This window comes from Macrobrachium rosenbergii, chromosome 29 (assembly GCF_040412425.1).
Source record: "Macrobrachium rosenbergii isolate ZJJX-2024 chromosome 29, ASM4041242v1, whole genome shotgun sequence".
NCBI lineage: Eukaryota > Metazoa > Arthropoda > Malacostraca > Decapoda > Palaemonidae > Macrobrachium > Macrobrachium rosenbergii.
Window position 1 is genome coordinate 11093855 of NC_089769.1, and position 21327 is coordinate 11115181.

A 21327-nucleotide genomic window follows, 5' to 3' on the forward strand; every position below is an offset into this window, starting at 1 on the left:
GTTTATATGTATACATGCACCTCTTGCACGTTTATGTCTATACTTGTACTTTTTTCCACTCTGTACTATCTATAATTTCTGTAAAAAAGTTAAGAAACCACATGCAGTGCATGTATTAGCAATGGTTGTGTACACTTAAAAATATATTTTAAACTGACCTGGTCCAAATTCCAGGTGCACATGCAGTGTGTGGCTTATATGTTTTGTGCTTTTAATTTTTCATTCCTACTTTTGAGTTTATAATTTTAATGTTATTTACTGTACAGTTTACTTTAGCAAAGTTATTTGCCTTATTTCCTTAATTTTTCTCTTAACTAACCTTTCACTACATAGTATATATTGACTTTGCTTGACCTTATAATTTTCACTGATCTATTCCTTCTCACATATATATATTTTTTATTTATGTATGTTTGATATGCTTAACACAAAATATGGTAACTAGTCCTCCTGTTCTATGTTTTTACTTATATTCCTTTTCCTTCTATGCTAAATTTTATGTTTCCTCTTATTCTTCAAGACAATAGTAGCCTGTTAATATTAAATTCACTAATTCTGTTATAAGTTACACCAAAAGAGAATTGTATATGACAAATGCATCTGTCATGAAGAGAATTTCAGCCAGTGTCTTAATGGGCTGATACTTGGACAATAAGGACTTAGTCAACTTTATTCACTTGGAAATGTTGGTAGGTTTTCTGTATGTACTGAATTTAGATTCCTTAGTACATTACAGTACTACTATTAACCAGACATTCTCCATACATTGTATGAAGTTTGAATAAAGTGTGCAATATACTGGATCCTTGTCCATGTAGGTATAAAAGGAGATGATGCTGATAAATCAAATGAGGAAGCAATTGCCACGATGATAAGTTTAAGAAAATCAAACCCACGGTGGAATATGGAATCCATCACTTTAGAAAGAATGTGTGAATGGAGTTGCTTAACAATGCTTCTGTTTTCACAGAAGAATTATATGCAGTAGGATCAGCGATTAAAATTATTGAAGAGCTACCATCACAGAAATTTGTCATTTTTAGTACTAGAATGATACTCCATGAAGTGCCGTTCCACAAGAAATAAAATTTTCACTTCACCGGTCGTACCATCTTTCACAGGCTGTACAAAGATGGTAAACATAGAAATATACTGGATTCATGTTCATGTAGGAATCCAGGAAATGAGGAAGCTAATAAAGCAGCCAAAGCTGCAATTATGACACAAGCACACAGCCATTCCTGTTGTGCTTATATAACATCTCCAAAACCCGCTATAATCAGGAAATGGCAGAATATGTGGAAGAGTGACTATGGTAGTAACAAATTAAAACAGATAAAGGGATATGTCGGAATATGGAATTCATCGTATCAAAAAGACGGACACACAAAATTGGTAACTTTCATTTTACCCATGGATATTTGATGAGTAGTGCATATGATCCAATCCCTATATGCATAGTGGAGAACACTTAACAATTAAAAAATTTTTTTGTGAATGTCCAAAACTCACATCGAATGTCAATTTTTGGGAGCAAATCAGTTAAAGAAATTTGGTAAATCTTCATTATTTTCTGTTATCCAATTATAAAATTTTTAAGGAACTGTAATGCGATAAATAAAATCCTAATCCTCTGGGTCAGCCCTGTGAGAGCTAAATAAATTAGCTGAGTGGTCGGGTTAAGCTACTTAATAATAATTGCCTCTGTATTGAACAGAGTTTATTACAAAAGTACCAGTAAAAAGATTTTTTTTGTTAAGCTAACTATCAACAACTCGGTATACTATTGTTTTCCTGTCAAATTCTCAAGAAGCTGTAAATTAATAAATAAGGTGTACATTTTTTGTAGCATTTGCACAAATCCTTTAAGCCAACCATATTGAAGCGAGTTTTTCAGCTCAGTGGTCTGGAAAATTATTTAACAGTAAAATATTGATAATAGTATGACAATACTTACCTTTTTGATCATTGAAGTAAGACAAATGGTTGGTATCTGTGAAGGAACAACTTTATATTTTTTTCTTTTTTAAGGACTGGAAAGCTTTTAGTTTGCAACTTCTTAAGTGAGTTTTTTTAAGAGCCTCTCTCTTTTGTCTTTAAAACTTGCTGATTAGTTGCACTTGTGTAGATATAAAATATTGGTGAGAATGAAGGCCACTTTTCCTCTTTGAGGTTCATATTGTGCGGCTTATACCAGAGCACAAAATAAAATTCTAAGGTTGCATTCTTTAACTCTTTCTAATGTGATGCTTCATGTTCATTTTTAAATTACTACATATCCTTAGTGGTTAAAGTACAATTTTTTGTACTAGTACTGTGTGCTTGTTATGTTCACTGCAGTTTAGTTTTTAATTTAGAATAATTTTATTACACTTTTTGGCAACATAGGTTTTTATTACTAATGTTTAGTCAGTTATTCCTGATGTGCAAAATGGTTTATTAAAGACTGAAACCATATTAAATTTTGAGTTTTTATCTGGTTTTATCATAGCTATTGAATGAAAGTGATTAATGCTGTAGTTTTGCTTTTTTCAACTGTTACATTCCTGCAGTTCTCATTAGAAATTTGAATGGCATTGCCATTAGTTACAAGTGTTCCCTGTGAATTGTTGCTTACTGCACAAAACTTTAAGTAGCTATTAGATGAAATCACAAAATACTCATGAATGTTGTGGATGTTTTGGTTACTAATATTAACATATGAATATCTAATGCAGTATGGAAATTAATCATTGTTTTACTGTATGGTATATTCATGTTTATACTGTATATAAATATATAATTAGCTATGCATATTTATTTAGACATAAGTAAAACATCACTATATCAGACACTCTTCTATCTCAATTTCTTTGTATTAGAAAATACTTCCAAGTAAAAATTGGACACAAGAACAATGTCCCTTGTGCAAAGGTGTTTTGATGGGATTGAAAGAATTTGCAAGCAGTAGAAACCTTTTAAAGAAGAGTAAATTCTGTTTTGTGCAACTGTTAAAAAGGAAATTATTTTTTGTTAAAATAAAGTTATGGTGTGTATCAGGGAAATTCAGTATGAAAAATTCTAATATAACAGGAATTAGTAACCAGATAATGAGGATGGAAGTAATGTCAATAAATCTGATGTAGTGAGTTTTACCATGGTATAAAGTTGAGTATAAAGTTATGGATCAGATATCTTAGTTTTTGACATTTTATTATTACAGAAATTTTGTATTTGTGTAGTGTAGGGTAATGATAAAGTAAGACTTTTTCTCTTAAAACAGGAAGATAAATAGTTCATGTTTTAAAATGTTATGTGATGTAAATACAATCTTTGCAAAAACAGTGTGATGAATTAAGCTCAGAAACATTCAGGCAATGCTCTCATAGGAGGTGTTTTGAGATAGTGTATCATGGCTATATAGATCTTTATATTGCAAATTAGAAAATACTGTATGTGGTTTGGCTGGACAGTATTTAGCAAAGGTTATGTTTTAGAATCATAATGGCTTCTCAAATTGTTAAAAGTTAAACCATGCCCTCTGAGAGCTAAACTGCTGTTCCTGGCAATAGATGTATGCATGAATGGCTGTGTGGTATGAGAGCTAAGGAGAGGCGTCCATTTTCAGGGGGCACAGCGATCGTCTCTCTGACTTGGACGTGGACATGACCTACTCCTCGCAGTACGTTTAAGAATTGCACCTTATAAGGTGCTCATGTGTCTGAATATGAAACTTCATTATTCTATAATCATTGGTGCTTATTTTTTATCAATTTAACTTTTTAGTTTAATTCATTTCTTTTCTTAAATACTTAGTAGTATTTCTGGTTGTGAAGTTGGTAGGGGGTGTTAAACCTTATGTGATCTCAAATGAATGAGGTTCATAAGGAAATGCTCATCTATAATCCTGCTTTAGGGTACCATATGGGAATAGTGTCTATAGGCATTACTCAAGGGCTTTTTGGAATTTCCCTTTGATATGTAGCTGTATTGCTTTTGTCTTTTCATCCATTTTCCATTTTTTCAAAGTTTTCCATCCATTTCCCTCACTATTTTCTCTTTAAGCATTAATGATCCAAAATTTTGACTTGGTGATACAGCTAAACTGTTTTATCCTAATGACTTCATGTTGGTCATGAATAAAATATTACATATTGAAATGAAAGGGTGGCTGTGGCTAATGAGAAGTGAAGATTTTCCCCATCCATAGAGAAGTATCAAATTGTTGGCTCAGTATAAACATATTGTTAAAAGCACAAGATGTACTTTGGGTGGAAATAGCCTGGAACAACTATCAGATGTGACTGGATTATTAAACTGGGCATTAGGCCTTCTAATGGAGTTAATTTGAAATGAAGTCAAAAGAACAAAATAGGCAGACCAGCTTAGTTTGTGAGGTGTATAAAGATATCTATGGTACTTCTCTGTGGAATTTTCCATTGTGCTGTAACCACAGAAATTTCATATCAGGCTAATTTTTTTATAATCGAGAAGTTACACCCTTTTCCAAACACAGTTTTATATTTTGAATAGTTGAATGCATGTTGATAGTCCTTTGTTGTACACGGGTATACTGTATTGACTTTTTCTTTAAATTCTGTAACTTAAATAAAAGATAGTTAACCAAACTAAGATTTGGATTTGCCCATGCTAGTTATCTTTCCATTCATGAATAAAATCTAATACTGTATTTTTTCAGTCTTACATCTAGATACACAGTAATTTATTCTGCACACTGTGCCTCTAATAATGTTTCTTTATTTCTAAATATAAATTTAAAAATATTTTTATGTAGATTGAGTAAATCCTGTTTATTATACCTACCCATCCCATACCATGAATAGTCTGTAATGTGTGCGGCATGAACTGATTTGGAGAATTTTTATTGTGGCCTTTAATCCATCTTAAGTAGGTGAGTAGTGATGATTTATTCAGAAATCTGTTGGGTCACCGTAAGTGGATTTTTCTGTTTATTTTGCATACATATAATAAAGAATTTCTCGTATTTTGTATGTGATGATAGACAGGGTTTATAACTTCAGTGAGTTTCAGAACACTGAACCATGATACCAGAAACCTAAATATCTTTAAAGTTTGTTGGCAAGAAAATACTGTACTCTTGTAGCTGGGTGTTTTAAGCCTTCCTCTACTTATTTTTTTGTATACTTTTATATTTTAAGCAAAAGGTATGGTTTGACATGAAAGAAAATTAGTGTTCTTGAAATGCTACGTTGAATGGATTACAAGAAATTATCAAGATTCAAAATGCTGCAAATTTGCTATCTTTTGAAATTTTAATCATTGTGCCACTGATTTTAGAAAATGAAGTTTCATTTTAGTTTACTCCTACATTTTACTAAATATGCTAAGCATTCTTAAGTAGTTGATATTGTGAAAGGCTGTAAAAGGTTGAAATACTTATCTAATATACAGTATAGAGACCTTTTATGAACTTTTTGGAGTAAAGGGAACAACTAAATTTGTTTGTGGAGTAAAAGGAACAACTAAGTTTGTTGTAACCTTACTTCATAGGTTTACTAACTTTTCAACTTTGTGAATTGATTCTGAGAAATACTGTATTTTTAGTTAGTACAGCCTTTTATGTAAAAATGCACACACCTGTTGTTTGCAATCCAAATTCCATTAGTGTAACGAAAGCATGCCTAGCTTCACTGTAGTGCTCGAGATTTTGTTGAGTTCTAGTTTGTAGATGCATCTCTTGACATTTTATTGCATGTTAAGTTCTTACTAAAAAGTAGCTGCATGACCCTCTTTCATAATGCACTGTATATGGTCATTATTTTGTAATTAACCTGACACTAACTTAAGCCAGCCTTTTTGTATTCATGGTTGATAAATGGAAGTAACTGGTACACAAAAGCTAATGATAGGAAAATGCTATCCTTGTGAAACACGCAACACATGGTTTATATATATATTCCTAATATCACTAAATGTAATTGTAATCTTTGAAATCAGCACTATTGATTGTAAGTTTTCGTGAATCCTTTCTGTCTGTCAGGCACACACCCAGTTTGTCTTCATAGAGTTGAGTTGTTGTCACTGACAGTTGAAATTATCTTTCATAGGAAGTGCAAGACTATAGACAATTTTGTTATCGTTAAAGATAATAAAAGGAATTATTATCAAAGGATAGTACCATAAGTGTTTTTCAAAGGGAAGTGATATATATCAGGATAAGAGACTAATATTATTATAAGTATTGTTATTATGAATTTTAGGGCTCTGATGCAAATTATCATTATTTTTTTTTATTAAATAACTGACTATAATAAAGAATTCTTTAGTCACCAAGTTTATATTTATATTATGACAAAATGCTCATTACTGTATATTAATTGAAAATACTAATTTGTACTTGTGAAAAAAATATATATATATATATATATATATATATATATATATATATATATATATATATATATATATATATTATATATATATATATATATATATATATATATATATATATATATATATATATATAATGTATGTATTTATGTATGAATGTATGTATTTATGTATGAGGTGTGATCATAAAGTATGAGGACTGTTGCTATAAAAAGAAAACTACAAGACATACTATTTAAGCATTTAATTTCCTTCGAAGTAGTCCCCTTCGGAAGCCACACACTTTATCCAGCGCTGTTTTCAATGATGGAAGCATTCCTGGAACTCATTTTCTGGGATAATCAGCAGCTGCCTCGTTCCTTCACTTGGATCTCCTTGACATCCTGAAATCTTTACTTTCAAGTAGGATTTGATTTTTGGAAAGAGGAAAAAGTCACAAGGGGCAAGATCTGGGGAAGATGGTGGCTGTCAGACCTGGGGGATATTATGCTTGGCCAAAAACTGCTGTACAAGCTGCACTGAATGGGCAGGTGCTTTGTCATGGTGCAGTTGCCATTCACCAGATGCATGTAATCCTGGCCTTGTCCAACAAATAGAATCCCGCAAATGCCGCAACACGTCACAGTAGTACTCCTTGTTTACTGTCTGACCATGTGAAGCATACTCATGATTAACAGTTCCCTTGTAGTCAAAGAAAGTGGTCAACAGCGTCTTTACATTACTTCAACTCATTCGTGCTTTCTTCTGTCTCAGAGAGGTTGGGGTCCTCCACTGCGAAGACTGAGCCTTGGTTTTGGGGTCATAGCCATAGACCCAAGATTCATCACCCATTACGACCGTTTTCAAAAAGTTTCATCATTCTCGATGCAATCAAGATCTTGCGCACTGAAAACCGAGTTTCTTTTTGGTCAGTTGAAAGCAGTTTTGGCACAAACTTGGGAGATACGTGTCTCATACACAAATCTTCAGTGAGAATGGACTGAACTGAACCGTAACTAATCTGCACATCCTCCAATACCTCACAGATGGTGTTTCAACGATTTCCCATCATAGCTGCACGCACAACTGCAATGTTTTTCTCATTTCTGGTGGTTGCCAGTCTCCCAGAACATTTGTCACTATCAACATTTTGTCGGCCATCTTGAAAACGTCTGAACCACTCGTACACTCGTGTACAGTTCATACACTCCCCTCCATACACTTTCTGCACCTTTGCGTGGGTCCATGTGCAGGTATTGCCAAGCTTCGGGCAAAATTTGATGCAGATTCTCTGCTCAACTTTCTCCATCATAGTCAATGCAATGACCCCACATGCATTCCTTCCAAGCTCTGCTGTAAAGAGCGGAAGTGAGTAAGGATGCTAAAAACTTGGTGCATGCACAGGTGGGGGTCAAGGTCAATCTGTGCTAAGTGGCCTCATTCTGCTTATTTTAGCTCCTTTACTATAGCAACAGTCCCGATACTTTATGATCACACCTCGTATATATATTACAGTATATTATGTATATTGTATTTTTTTTTCACACATACTATCTTCTTATCAAGACTTTGAATCAGTCTATACTTTTTCTCCTCTGGGAAGCTTCTAAGGAATAATGAAAAATTATTCAAGATCTTTCCATTTACTTTTCCTTTTTTCATTTTTTAGTTAATGGAAAGTATCTTGAATCATTTTTCATTATTCCTGAGAAGCTTGCCAGAAGAGAAAAAGAAGTATAGACTGAGATTCAAAGCCTTGATAAGAAGTTGGCATCTGTAGACAATGCTATTGACTTCAACAATAGAAATTGTATGTGAGAGAGGAAATAGGCCCTGCAAAAAATACACACACAGACACAAACATATATATACACATTTATCTTTGTATTTCTTCAGTCTGCTAAGTACAGGACTGTAAGTCAAAAGGCCTTGCAGCACTTCATTGTTTCTTTTTCCTTCATGGATTTTGTCTTTATTTACTGTATATATGTATATAAAAATATATATATATATATATATATATATATATATATATATATATATATATATATATATATATATATATATATATATATATATATATATATATATATATATATATATATATATAAATATAAAGACAAAATCCACAAAGGAAAGAGAAACAATGGAGTGCTGCAAGGCCTTTCGACTTAAAGTCCTGTACTTAGCAGACCGAAGAAATATACAAATAGGTTTACAAAGAAAGCTCATATAAATGACAGATGGGGATTACAAAGGAAAAATATGTACCTGGAATCCACCACAACTGAAGAATTAGTAGAACTGCCAAAACAGGGTTAAATATTTTAAGAGGTTTTACAGAGGATGATCTTTTAATTGTCCTGTCCCTGCTTCTGAATGGTTGAGTCTAATCCTTTGTAAAACTTCTTAAATTATTTAACCCTGTTTTGGCAGTTCTACCAATTCTTCAGTTGTGTTGGATTCCAGGTACATATTTTTCCTTTGTAATCCCCATCTGTCATTTATATGAGCTTTCTTTGTAACTTATTTTTATATTTCTTCAGTCTGCTACCCCATTTGCTTATATCAACTATATTTGGGTGACAAATGCAGTTAGACGCTTGCTAATTTATGTAGAATATTACAAAATATATTTTAGTGTGCAAAAAATTAAGAGTAGGAAAAAAGGAAATTTAAATAGTGTTTGTTCCTATAGGGTACAACCATTGCTTTTTATATATATGATTATCCTTTGGCATTGGCTGGATATGTTGTTGAATCTTGATAACAAGGTAGTTTACTAGTGGAGAGACGCCATGGATGTGGACTATGACGCGTTTGCTTCTGCACCATTTAAACAAAAAATCCTCCTAATGGATTCTGGCCTTGGGTAGGATTATTTGTCAGTTGGCAGACTGATGCCTCTTCAGATGTGTACTACCTCTGTTGGCAGGAAAGCAACAAGGAGAGGAGTTTACTCAGTCTGCTGGAGGTGAGGGAACTCCCCGACCTGCTCATACGGCATTCACCTCCATAACACCATGAGCTAACTGTGACCATGGCAACCTGACTAAAGGTTGCGCCTCAGTGGCATTCCCTCAGGAAAGCTTGGTAAACAAGACTGGACAAGTGTGAAGCCAAGTTTCATCCCTAAGATGAAAGAGTGAAATAACCTAACTGAAGTGCTTCTCCAGTTTTGCCTGCAGGGGTCTCTCAGGCCTTGAGTGAGGGATCCTCCAAGTCATGGAGGGGGCTCACAGTAGTCTTCTTGTTTCCAGATTTGTCCTGAACCAGACAAGCCTCTCACTGGAGAAGGTAGATGAGATCCAGCTGGTTTGGTCATGTTTTTTCTTCATTCTAAGAACAAACAAGATCAAAGAGAGACGAAAATACAAGGCAAAGACTAAATACAAAAAGCAAAAATGGTTGCAAAGCAAACAGTAATAATCAGTCAGTCAGTCAACAAGGTACTCATCCAAAATCCAGTGAGTAGACGGGGAAGAGAGAGCGGGACCATCTCCTCTTTCTGATGGCCAAAGAAAAAGTTAGTGGTGAGGTTGGGCAAGTGAGCGGTAGCCCTGCTATCTCCACCAATTAACTACCTTGTTTTCAAGATTCAACAACCAGTCTAGCTCATGCTGAATTATGCTCATAAAAAGGCTCTGGTTTGTATACTTAAGAAAAATACAAATCACAGTACTTTTAAAAATTTATTATACAGTATTTGCTACTTATATATTGTGTCCAATTCAGCTGAAGTTGTCTACAATTCTGATCTCTCATTTTGGGAGTTGTGTTCAGAAATGTGTTCCTCTAAAAGTTATAGTGCATCACGCTCATCATATCTCTTTCTCTATCAAGTTTTCATATGGAGGACTGGTTCTCCTGCTGCTTTATTAGGTCACTTGTTATTCTGAGTGGTCGCTTTTATCTTTTTAGTTGCTGCCTTTTCTACTCCCCCCCCCCAAGGATCCCATGTTCATTTTCTCCCCTCTGAGGATTTTCAAAATACTGTCTGCATTGCTGCAGTATCAGTTTAATTTTAGGCTTAATTTCCCCATTTTTGTCTTGCATATACTTTGCCCATTTTACATCTTTTCCATCTTTTGTTAGCCATTTCACAATTTGAATATAATTTACTGTATTCTCTCTTCCTCTGCAATGTTGAGTCTGATTTGTCCTTCCAATTCCTGTTTGCCTTCCTGCCTTGTTTTTTAGCCATCCTCTTCTTTTCCAGGGCTTGAAAGTTCTCTTCTATTCTATAGCAAATCTCTGTCTTTGGCAAATTGCCAGAACTCTTTCTCCTTCCAAATTTCTTTCTTATAAGCTTTATCTACCCATAGTATCCTCCAGCACCCAATTCAATCATCTATCATAAGCCCATTATGACTGTGGCACTTCTCAATGCATCTGAGAGCCTTTCTTAAAACTCTTGCTTTTCTCCTTTGATTCTTGCTGATTATGGTGAGTAAATTAAGAACACAAACAAATGTTCTTTTTGTTAGATCATCTTAATCTTAATTATTCATTCATATAATCACCCCACTTCTATTACATCTTCAGCATTAAGTCTTTGACCAGTAATGCCATTTTATTTTGTCAAGGCTCATTGCCACTGCACCAAAATTTTATCTCTGTAAAAAATGTCTACATTTCTTCTTGTCGGTATTTCCACTTCTCTCTACTTTTTCTTACCATTGTTCCTATAGTAATAGTGCTAATTTTGAGTGAACTTACTTTGATCATCCTCAGAGATGCTTAGTACCCCCCCCCCACCACCACCACCAACTTGTGGCTGCTGGCTACTGGGGACAATTTCATTTTGAGAAATAATTTTGATGAAAGATCCCACTGTGCATGCCTAGACTATGCTCTGCTGGCCTGGAAGGTCTCTGTTTAGCGGATGTACCCCTAGGCATCTTGCTTTTCTTCATGAATGTGTACAATTAAGTAGCATTCACTCCAAGCTACATCACACACATGTACAGTACTCTAGTGCCAAACAGAAGGCCACACCCAAGAAAAGAAAGTTTTATAGTGCTCCATGTATGCTTTAACTTGTTGCACTCTTTCAGCTGTGGTGTTTGTAAAAATTTCACAAACTGCCATTTGACTAATTTCATGATTGTTATACAGCCCAACTTCTGGAACAACAGTGACAGCAACTAGCTGAGTATTTATTTATCCTCATATTTGGTATACTTAGTGTATCAGAATATGGTTTTTGTTCTTTTTTGGATGTAAAATGACGTATTTCTGCATAAATTTTAATTGAAATTTTGTGATTGATAAGTGCAGTGTCATCCATATACGATAAGCATTGCTGGTAGGGTAGTTCCATGTGAAGCATTTAAGCACCTGTTTCTTAACTTCATGACAGTAATGCCTAGTACTGTACCTATATAATAATTCCAGGAGCCGTACCAATAAGGACCAGTGCTTGCTTAGCTCTGTATCACTTTTACTTAATATAACCTTTTATGGTGTTTATTTTCGAAGGTTGTCCTTTATTTTGTCATTATCTTTCTTGCTGAGTACTATTGGTGATGTGATGATTGCATCTTAGTGAATAAGATTTTCATTCTTTAAGAAGATAAGTGTTATTGCAGTGACCGTTTTGAGAAAGTTGACCCAGCTAACCGACACTGGTGTAGGTGATTACTAATTTCAATTTCCTTAAAGAGATGGTTCTCTCTCTTGGTTTCCTTTTTCCCCAACTGCATTGTCCCTAAACTCAAGAAATGTTAACGCCAGTTTTATATAACAGAATATTTAATGGAAGTATAGATATTATGATAGATGTGGTTGATTTTTCTTCAAGTTTGCTTTGCTATTACATAGTTATTGTCAGAACTGCACTGTTCTATATTAGGAGAAAAAGAAATACCTTGATAAATTGGAATATGTTGCTTTGTACAGTTGGATTTTTTGATTCAAGATTAAATGGAAATTTACATTTCTCAAAAGTAGAAATGTATCAAATAGTTCATGAAAAGGTATAGAAGTTCTTTGCAGTCATTCACTATTTTGTATAACTGTAGAAAAATATACTTCCTGAAGCACTGTTAACTAGATTACAGCTTGGGCAGTTTTCTAGAATATTTTGTAAAACAAAGTTTGTTTCATGACAATCTTTTTATTTTAACTACGGACTCACCATGATGACAGTATCTCGTAAGGATAGTTTTTGCAATATATTTTATCATAAAATTACATGAAGTTTGTATTCATTAGGGATTTTAGCTTTTAGGTAATTCTTGTACTGCGCTGCATATACTTAATAATTATGTTCGCTCTTTTAACCTTTATTATTTTTGGAAGATTTTTGCAAGGGTATGTGCTTTAATTACATATGCAAGCTTTGTACATTGCTTGTGGCTTAAATTTATTTATTGCCAGTATATACAAGACTGGCTGTGAATTTACAAGTGTGCATTTTTGGGTGACGGTGATTGTTTAAAAATTTTGTGTTAAAGGTAGAATGATATTTAGCAGCATGCCTTTGCTGTGGGCTATTCTTAGCTGAATTCTTAGTTTGTGTTTTATTTGGCAAGAAGTTGTCTGAGCTGGAGGTCAAACACAGAGTGACTTTGTTTAAGCTTTATACATTTACCGAGTTCTTGCCTAGGCTTCGGGTGTTAAGGGCTTTCTAAGATGCTAACCAATATCCTTGGCTGCATTATCTGCAATACTTGGTGATGGTGTTAGAATAGCATTAACATTGTTAGTTGTAAAAAACTGGAGATGGTTTCAAAAGCATCTTTGTCGACCCTTCCTCCTAAAGATTTTAGGCCTTAGTGAAAATTTTGAGAATAATTATAGGCATGTGTATGTCACTTTCCTGAAATTGATTCCTGCAAATAATGGTTATATTCTCACAAGTTTGCCTTGTTTATATTTTAAGATATTACAGTGCATTGTTTAGTTTTACCATTTAGACAAAGTCTTTACTTCAGGAAATATGCCAGTCTTCTTGTACTTCTTATTGACTAAGGCCTATTGGAGATGGGAAGAGATCTTTCTGTTTGAACTGACCAGCATTTGTGTAATGCAGTACTGTGTTTTGATTCCCTTCAGAGCTACCTTACCGGTGGGATTGGATGAGACCTCTCTTAGTGAAGCTAGTCAGGCCTTAGATGAGGCCAATCATAACAGGTATGTTTTTAAAATGCTTAATGCATGTATATGATTGCTTTCATTTCTGGTACTCTGAGTCCTTGTTTATGGACTTAAATCCTTGATTTAAGGCCATTTCCATCTAAGGTAAATGTGAAAAGTGGTCCAAAGCTTCTTGAATTACTAATAAATTCCTCTGAGGGTAGGCTTCAACAGATGTTATAGCTCTTAAGGGGATACAACTTTGTTATATGTACTGTTAACATTTCTGGAAGTACAGCAGTTGTGCTCCTATATCATGCTTTTGAGGGATTTGAGTCAGAAATAAAAATTATTTCATTTCCCAATGAATGGTTTTTCATTGTAACTTCTTTTGTTTTGGCTAACCAGTTGCCAGTGTCATTTCCTCAAGAGATTTTGTTTTTATCTGGAATGTCAGAGCTGTAGATTTTATTTCTTGAAGTGACATAATCATTTAGGTTTTTATATTGCAAGGTTAAAGATTCAAAGTACTGTAATATGCTAGGAGGTTGGTAAACCTGAAAATACTTAACTTTGAATTTTTTTATTTTACTTAGCAGCATCTAATGGTTTAGATGTATCTTTAGTTCCCTGGAAGCAGTGATCTTGGTACTGTATTTTAATTTATTGCTTCCCAAGTATATTTCAAGTCATTCACTGTCGCATCCAACTTTGTACACGATTAAGTATTTCTTTTCTATATATTACACTCCATATTAGACTAGGACATTGTAGTTGGGTTCATCCATAGCTTTGTATGAAGCTGCTCTCTACTTTGGCCAAGAACACCTTTGCATCACATCTTTTGAACGAGATTCGCTTCAAATATAGGACTTGAATCCTCCTTCCCAGATGAGTTGGGTCCTTTACAATTAAAGGCTCAAGGGCACTTGGTTGTTTAGGGTTTGTAATTATGGAATGGTGACCAAACCAGTGTGACAAGTGAGAGACTTTTTGTATTAAAGTAATAATCTACTACTGTGCAGTAAACATTGTACTTATCACAGTCACTGTATCTTTCCCTGCATAGTTTTCTCTTCACATACAGGTCTATTTTTTTTTTAAAGCATGCTAAGTAAGTTATTGGCCTTTCTTTGGGATATAACATATGAATATACACATTTTAAATCATGATGCAACTGAAATTGAGAGTAGAGAATAAGTGGTTTTGATGAACAGAAAAAGGAGACTTCTGGATCTCTGTTTCTTCATCCAGAAAAGTGATATATTGCATCGTATTTGTTTGCCCATGCATAAGTGTACAGGCAGTCCCTGGTTATTGGTGATCCGGTTTTACGGTGCTTGTCTAGTGAGGAAAATTGGCAATTTTTGGCGCCGAAAATCACTGATTTCTGCTTATCGGTGCCAATAACCAGGTATTGGCACTGATACGTACCTAACGGAGGTGCTGATCTCCAGTTATCGGCGCTGAAAATCGCCAATTTTCGCTTATCACGCTGTCGAAATGGAACCTCCACCAATAACCTGGGACTGCTTGTATCTAAATCCATTATCGTCACTGGTGAACATGCTCAGTATTAGTATTTACAATTTTCTTTTTTAAAGTTGTTGCACCAATTGTTCAATTGTCTTTGTGAAAATTGTTATGTGAGATGATGCCATATGTTTGGACAGCACTCAAATATTGTGAGATGATGCCATGTGCTTAGACAGCTTTCAGATGATGTCAAGTTAACTAGGACATTGTATGAAATGCAGCCACACAAGCTATGTAAGCCTTCACTTTTCAATTGTGGTAGGATTTATTATGAAATAGTTGGCACTTTTAAGTTTCTGGTAAGATCTTTGTAACATCAGTTATGTGTATCATGCCAAGAGTGTAACACCACGAATTTTATGAAGTTGTAGCGGCTTATTTGTAGGTGGGTGCATTGGATTTCACGTATTTAAGAGTATGATTTCCCTTAACCCATCCACATTGGTGGGGTAAGACATTCTGCTTATAAATAGAATTCAGACATTTTTGTTTTTATCAGCAGTGCTATATTTGGATTTTAGCTGTTAAGTTCAAGAGTTGTATAATGAAGTTTTTTAGCAGCATTATGGAAGTCAAAATGTATGACTTTAGGTACCATTTTGAGCTTTATGACACTAAAAACTGGTACGTAATCATATGTTCTCATCCTACAAATGGTACTTATTCATTGTGGCCAAGCGTAATGTAAACCTAGTGTACTTTTCACAGCTTGCTGTAAGTAAATCTGCTGTTTTCCACTACGTATTTTGCTAATGGCAACCATTCAACAGTATTTTTTTATTAAGGACAATTTATCTCTCCGATTCATTAATCAGCCTTGTAATGCTTTGCTTGTTCATGATGAACCCATCAATCATAGTTGGCCGTAATTCATGTCAAATTCCCTAAACTCTTAAGTTCTGAAGTCTGGATGGTGGAAGAATAATAATAATACTTTGACTAGAAAGTCAACCAGTTGTGACTGTCCATGTGTGTCACACTTTTTACCAATTGGTAGGAAGGATGGTGTCATTCTTTCTCAAGTTGTTGTGGGGCACATTAGTTACAAAGAAAGTTTCCCGCTGTTTATCCAAGGTTAGTTTCTTTTAATAGGCTTGCTGTCAGTCACCTCTGTTTATTGTATGTTTAGTACTGATAATCGTATAATGATTTGTTTTATTGCATTGTGGTGCTTTGTGGAATAATGAAGCTGATGAAAAATTTAATAGGTTAAACCAGCTGTTGGATTGCAGTGTTCTTTCTGAAAAGTCCCCCAGTTGACGTAGCACTTGTTGAAGATAAAGAATTGATCTCTTTTTATTTCGTCCCTTATCTTATTTTCCATTTTGCCGCTTGGTCTTGAGTCAGTTTTCCTTTTTTCCCTTTGTTGGTCTCCAGCTTATGTGCTGTTGACAAAGAATGTCAGGGAAACATTGAAATTTTGACTGTACCTTTGTTTTAATGGAGGGTGGAGTACAACAGCAAACCTCCCCATCCTCAGAACTGGATTATCTGGGTAGTCAAGCTAGGGAAGACAGTTGTAACAAACTTAAGGAAAGTTTTTCCGTAGTGCTGGGTCTAATCTTGACTGACTGACGATCTTTACTGCACTGGGGTTAATGTGTATATTCAAGAGGATATCCTAGAGCAGATTTTGAGAGATAGCAGTATTGTTCCTCCCCTGGTCGGGCACCTAGAGGCTGGGAATCTTTTCTGATGAAATATTTCTTCCATATCATGAGTAAATTCCAAATAATGAGGATAAATAGGAATAGCATGGAATGTTGCTATGGATAACCACCCAATAAATCAAATGGAAAGCTTAAGTGTCATTACTTTTGAACCTTACAGTGAAAAAGAAAAATTTGATAAATGGAGGAAGAGATAGGTGTGGAGAACAAACTGATTGCATACGCCAGTGTTGCTCTAGTTGTTTTCCATCTTCGTGCCTTGCATCTATGGTTGCAGAATCCTTGAATAGAGTTACAGTATATATTCATGAGTTGAGAAGGCTTTGGGGCACAAAGCTTAACCCTGCTAAAACTCAAAGTGTGATACCCTGTAGTTGGTAAAGCCAGAACACTTTAGCCTTTGAATCTTAATTTAAATTTAAATGGTACAGTTTTAAATGTCAGTTAATCTTCAAGGTTTTTGCTGTAAATTTTTATGACAATTTGGCCTTTGAGAAGCATATAATGTTGCTTCCTCTATTTTGCAAAAAAGTAGATATCTCGTGGAAATGCTTTGGAATTTTTTGGGTTAAGATTATTATATCTGAGTGTTTTAACTTTTCTTCTTCCTTGTTTGGAATACTGTTCTCTAGTGTGGTCTTCTGGTGCTGACTTTGATCTCAAACTCTTTGATTGAGTTATGTCATCAGTAAGTTTATTTTGCTTACTCATAATGTTGACTTTTGGTATAGATGTAAATTGAGTTCATTAAGTCTGTTGCATAAATTGTACTTCAACAAACATCCTTTGCACTCACCTTTGCCTGCCTAGGTGTTTTTGCTTGCAACACCAGACAGGCTGTTGTAATCAGCGTGGGCTACAGGCTGCTCTATGAGCAAGGGACCCATGCTGGCATAAAGCCAGCTTAATCTAAAACAACAACAACAAACAGTGTGTTGTTTTTTAGTATCAGGTTTTATATTACTCAGTTTGCTAGTCTATTTTGGCTACAACTAAAATGTCGTGTAGTTTACTTATACCATATCTCCAAATGTATGAGCGAGGAGCTAATTCATTTCTGCTTTCTGCTGATATCTACTAAATTAAGGTGGATCAGTTTTATTTTCTATTCCCTCTTATTTATATATTACTTTCACACTCCATAGGCTAATTTCCTATTTGAGCACTCTTGGGTTTGTAGCCTATTGACTCTGTCCATAAGGGTTTTCAGCTAAAGATTTAAAGAAAGAAAAAAAAAAGGTGATAGGATTGTAACCAAATCCCTCTCTGATAAGTGTGTTCTTGATAATTGCTCATGATTTTCAGTACTAAAATCTAACAACATGTTTTTAGCCAGCTTAGAAATTGAACCTAACAATTTCTTTAGTACTAAGAACAAATAATTGGTTGGTTAAAAAAATATTGAAGTCTTACTAAATACCAAGTAACTCTGGGAAGTTTATAAATCAAACAAAACACTTCACATTTAATTACACACAAGGAACTGTTATGCTTGCAAAAATATAGGTTGAGGAAGAACTACCAGATAACTATTTTTGGAATTTTTACATGTTAGGTACAATATTCATGATCTTGAGCTTTACAAAAAAAAAAAAAAAAAAAAATTAAGACAGATGACCACTGTTAACTGTTGCCGAGATAAATTTCATTGAACAAAACTTACTTCTAAAAAGTAGAATTGGGCATAATCAAGAAGTAAAACCTTATAACTCTAAAACCTTACAGTGCAGTCACTGTTGTAAATTTGTTTAATGAAAATTAGATCAAACTCACTAAATCTTGAAATGACATGAGATGCTTATTGCAGTAGAAAATTTAGTATGGAAGAGTTAGATTATGCCACTTCAAATTGTAACACATCTGCCTCGGGTAGAGATAATGTCTTGAAATTATCACAAATCAAGCACCATCAGGTATATCGTACATTGTACAATTTTATAATTACATGCAGCTCAGAAATTTGTTCCCCAAAGAAATGGTGTAATGCCATAATTATTCCCATCTCCAAACCAGATAAGGACCTAAGTACTTTAATTTAAACAATTATAGACCATTTTCCCTAATAAATTGCTTGTGGAAAATGTAAGAGAAAATAGTAAATGCACATCTCTTGAGGGACATTAATAAAAGATACTTATACCCTTTCAGTTTGGATCACAGAACTATAGGTATACTATAGCTCCGCTGTCCCATTTGGGAGATGACATCCTTAGAGAGTTTGAATACAGATACAAACAAACACAGTAGTTATTTTCTTTGACGTACCATTCAGCGGAGTGTTAAAGAAATCAAAACCAGAATACGTATACGAGAAACCCAGTCATATACAATGTGAGTGCTCAACACATAATAAGTACTGTTAACAAGAACTGAGAGAAGTACAAATGTTAGCTATGTCAGTATGAAAAAGCAAGGTTTGCTTAACAAACTGTAAGACAAAAATGGACAAACCATAAAATTCAGACGCATAAGAAAACACTTTCTTCAACGCCAACCTTTTTATTCTGTATGGCAACCCTATTTGTTAGCAAAAATTGAATAACTCCTGTCGGTCCCCACTAAAGTAACTGTTTAATTAGCAAACATAAGGCAGTGAAAAGGGGTTTAAGGTAATATCAAACCAATATCAACCAAATCTCGAATGAATTTGGAGAGCAAAATACTGTACACTCACATGCAAACAAATTGCAACCAGTTTGACAGCTGAGACCTAGTGATTCGCATTGTATGTTTGCAGTATGTGCTTATTGCACTGCTGAGATTTTTCTTCTTTCTTTGAAGTTGTATACTAAATGGGTGCCACAGACAGACCAGTACCAGCATCAGAAGGCATTATTAGAGGAAAATGAATTCCTATTTTTACTATTTTCATTTTTTCATGGAATGTGTTTTAGCACCTTTTAAATTTTTCTTGTACTGTATATTTTGAAATTTTGCTTGAGATATAGACCCTAATATCGAGCTACCTCTGATCAGGTTTCTGTGCAAAGTGAACAGTATTTTAAAAGAAAAACTTTTATCAGTATTTGATATTGAAAACAGCTGTCTTGCTAATTACATTCCTAGGGTGCATTTCTTGCTATGCTATTGCATAGATGCGACTAATCTAAAAAGGAATACTGCATGATTTAATTTATATTCAACTTAAAAGCTTCAGTATTAAAAATTTTGTGTGACTTAGTCTCTGGACTGTTATATTACTATATAATTATGCATGGGATGTTTTTTTCTATATGTTATGGATGTGATTCTCAATTTAGCATGTTTTTTGTGTTTATGTTAGTTGCTTAATATGTTTCCATGCTGTTATTAATACCACCTGATATCTCAGTAAGAGTTTAATTTGTGAAGCTTTTACTTTGGTGTTAGTTGTAAATTACTTTTGTTGTAGTCTTAATTTTGGAAAACTGTAATGACGAGCAATTACAGGATGCAAATTTTACGTATTCTTAAATGGTAATTATTGTTTTTATATTGATAATTATTTTATTCTTACAGATTTTTTACAAGTTTTTGAAAGTAATGACCATATGGAAAAAAGTGATTATTAGTGGTCCAAGGTCAATCAAGACCGTAGTTGAGTGCCTGTGAAAACTTTATATTGTTTCTTTTTATTTCAGTTACGGAGTATAATCCTGATACCCAGTAATAGCAGTAGCATCTTTTTAACCCTGTGTAGGTACAGTCAGTCTTCGCCGTGTCGGGAAAGAGGACATGCTAGAAGGCATTCCAGTGCAGATGCTCACCAAGAAGATGGAGAGGAACTCACAGATCAAACTGCAACCTTAACTTTAACGCCAGGAACTTCTCGTGCGCGTGCTCAAAGTGATAGTCAGCATAACAGAAGACGAGATGGTAGGTAAATGACAAGTTCTGTTGAACTGAGAATGCTGAAATGGGTTTTCTTTAGGAATTGCTACTGAAAGTACCATCCTTAACTTTTTCTTCCTTTTTTTTTTTACCAATTTTTGTTCATGAACAGGATGCAATATTTTAATAGGTAAGTGTTAAGTAACTTAATATCTGCAGGTAAAGGATCATCCCCTTTCATTTACTACAGTAAAAAAAAAAATTGCACACACACATACACGGTCGGTAGGTAGCCTGCCCACAGCCTACCATAGTTTTGTCACCATTATTGTATACACCAATGCTGGCATTGGTGAACTTGCTAGAGCTTGTTTTGTGATTAATAAGTTTGAGAGAGAGAGAGAGAGAGAGAGAGAGAGAGAGAGAGAGAGAGAGAGAGAGAGAGAGAGAGAGAGACTTTACTTACTGAACAAAGTATGTTGGTTAATCTTTGTATACCCATTTTATATTTTTAATAATTCCAGTATGCATTCGTTTATCTCTTAGCAACTAAAAAATTATTCTAATTCTTTCACTTGTAGGCTCAGTCAACAGATCCTGAGAACATAAACATTACCGATGCAAATGGCAGATGATCAGTTGTTTTATACATATTACACATAACAGGAATAATAATCAACCCCTGTATTTGCGGAGATGTGTACCACAACCCCCTGCGAATAGTTAACACCCCCCTCTAAAAATGCTTATAACTGCCTGTCTTGAAAGTTCAAATACCAAATGTATGCGTTAAACTAGCATCCTACATCAAATATACCTTAAACTGTTTACTGTATTAATCTTTGAAATAATATTGATATTTCAAAGCCATCTTAAATATTTTACCCTTAAAAATATATT

The 21327-nt window shown here is 34.3% G+C and overlaps 1 protein-coding gene across 11 annotated transcripts in view; it reads left to right on the forward strand.

The window, feature by feature from the left end:
* hppy (MAP4K3-like protein hppy) overlaps window positions 1–21327 on the forward strand; it is a 181877-nt gene that overhangs the window by 93313 nt on the left and 67237 nt on the right. For 4 of the 11 annotated variants that reach the window (XM_067131024.1, XM_067131025.1, XM_067131028.1 and 1 more), the window contains 3 exons: window positions 3608–3661; window positions 13390–13467; window positions 20297–20472. In XM_067131024.1, the coding sequence (XP_066987125.1) occupies window positions 3608–3661; window positions 13390–13467; window positions 20297–20472 (308 nt within the window). The remainder of the gene's footprint in view (window positions 1–3607; window positions 3662–13389; window positions 13468–20296; window positions 20473–21327) is intronic. The other 7 variants (XM_067131035.1, XM_067131027.1, XM_067131034.1 and 4 more) reach the window with 2 other exon arrangements.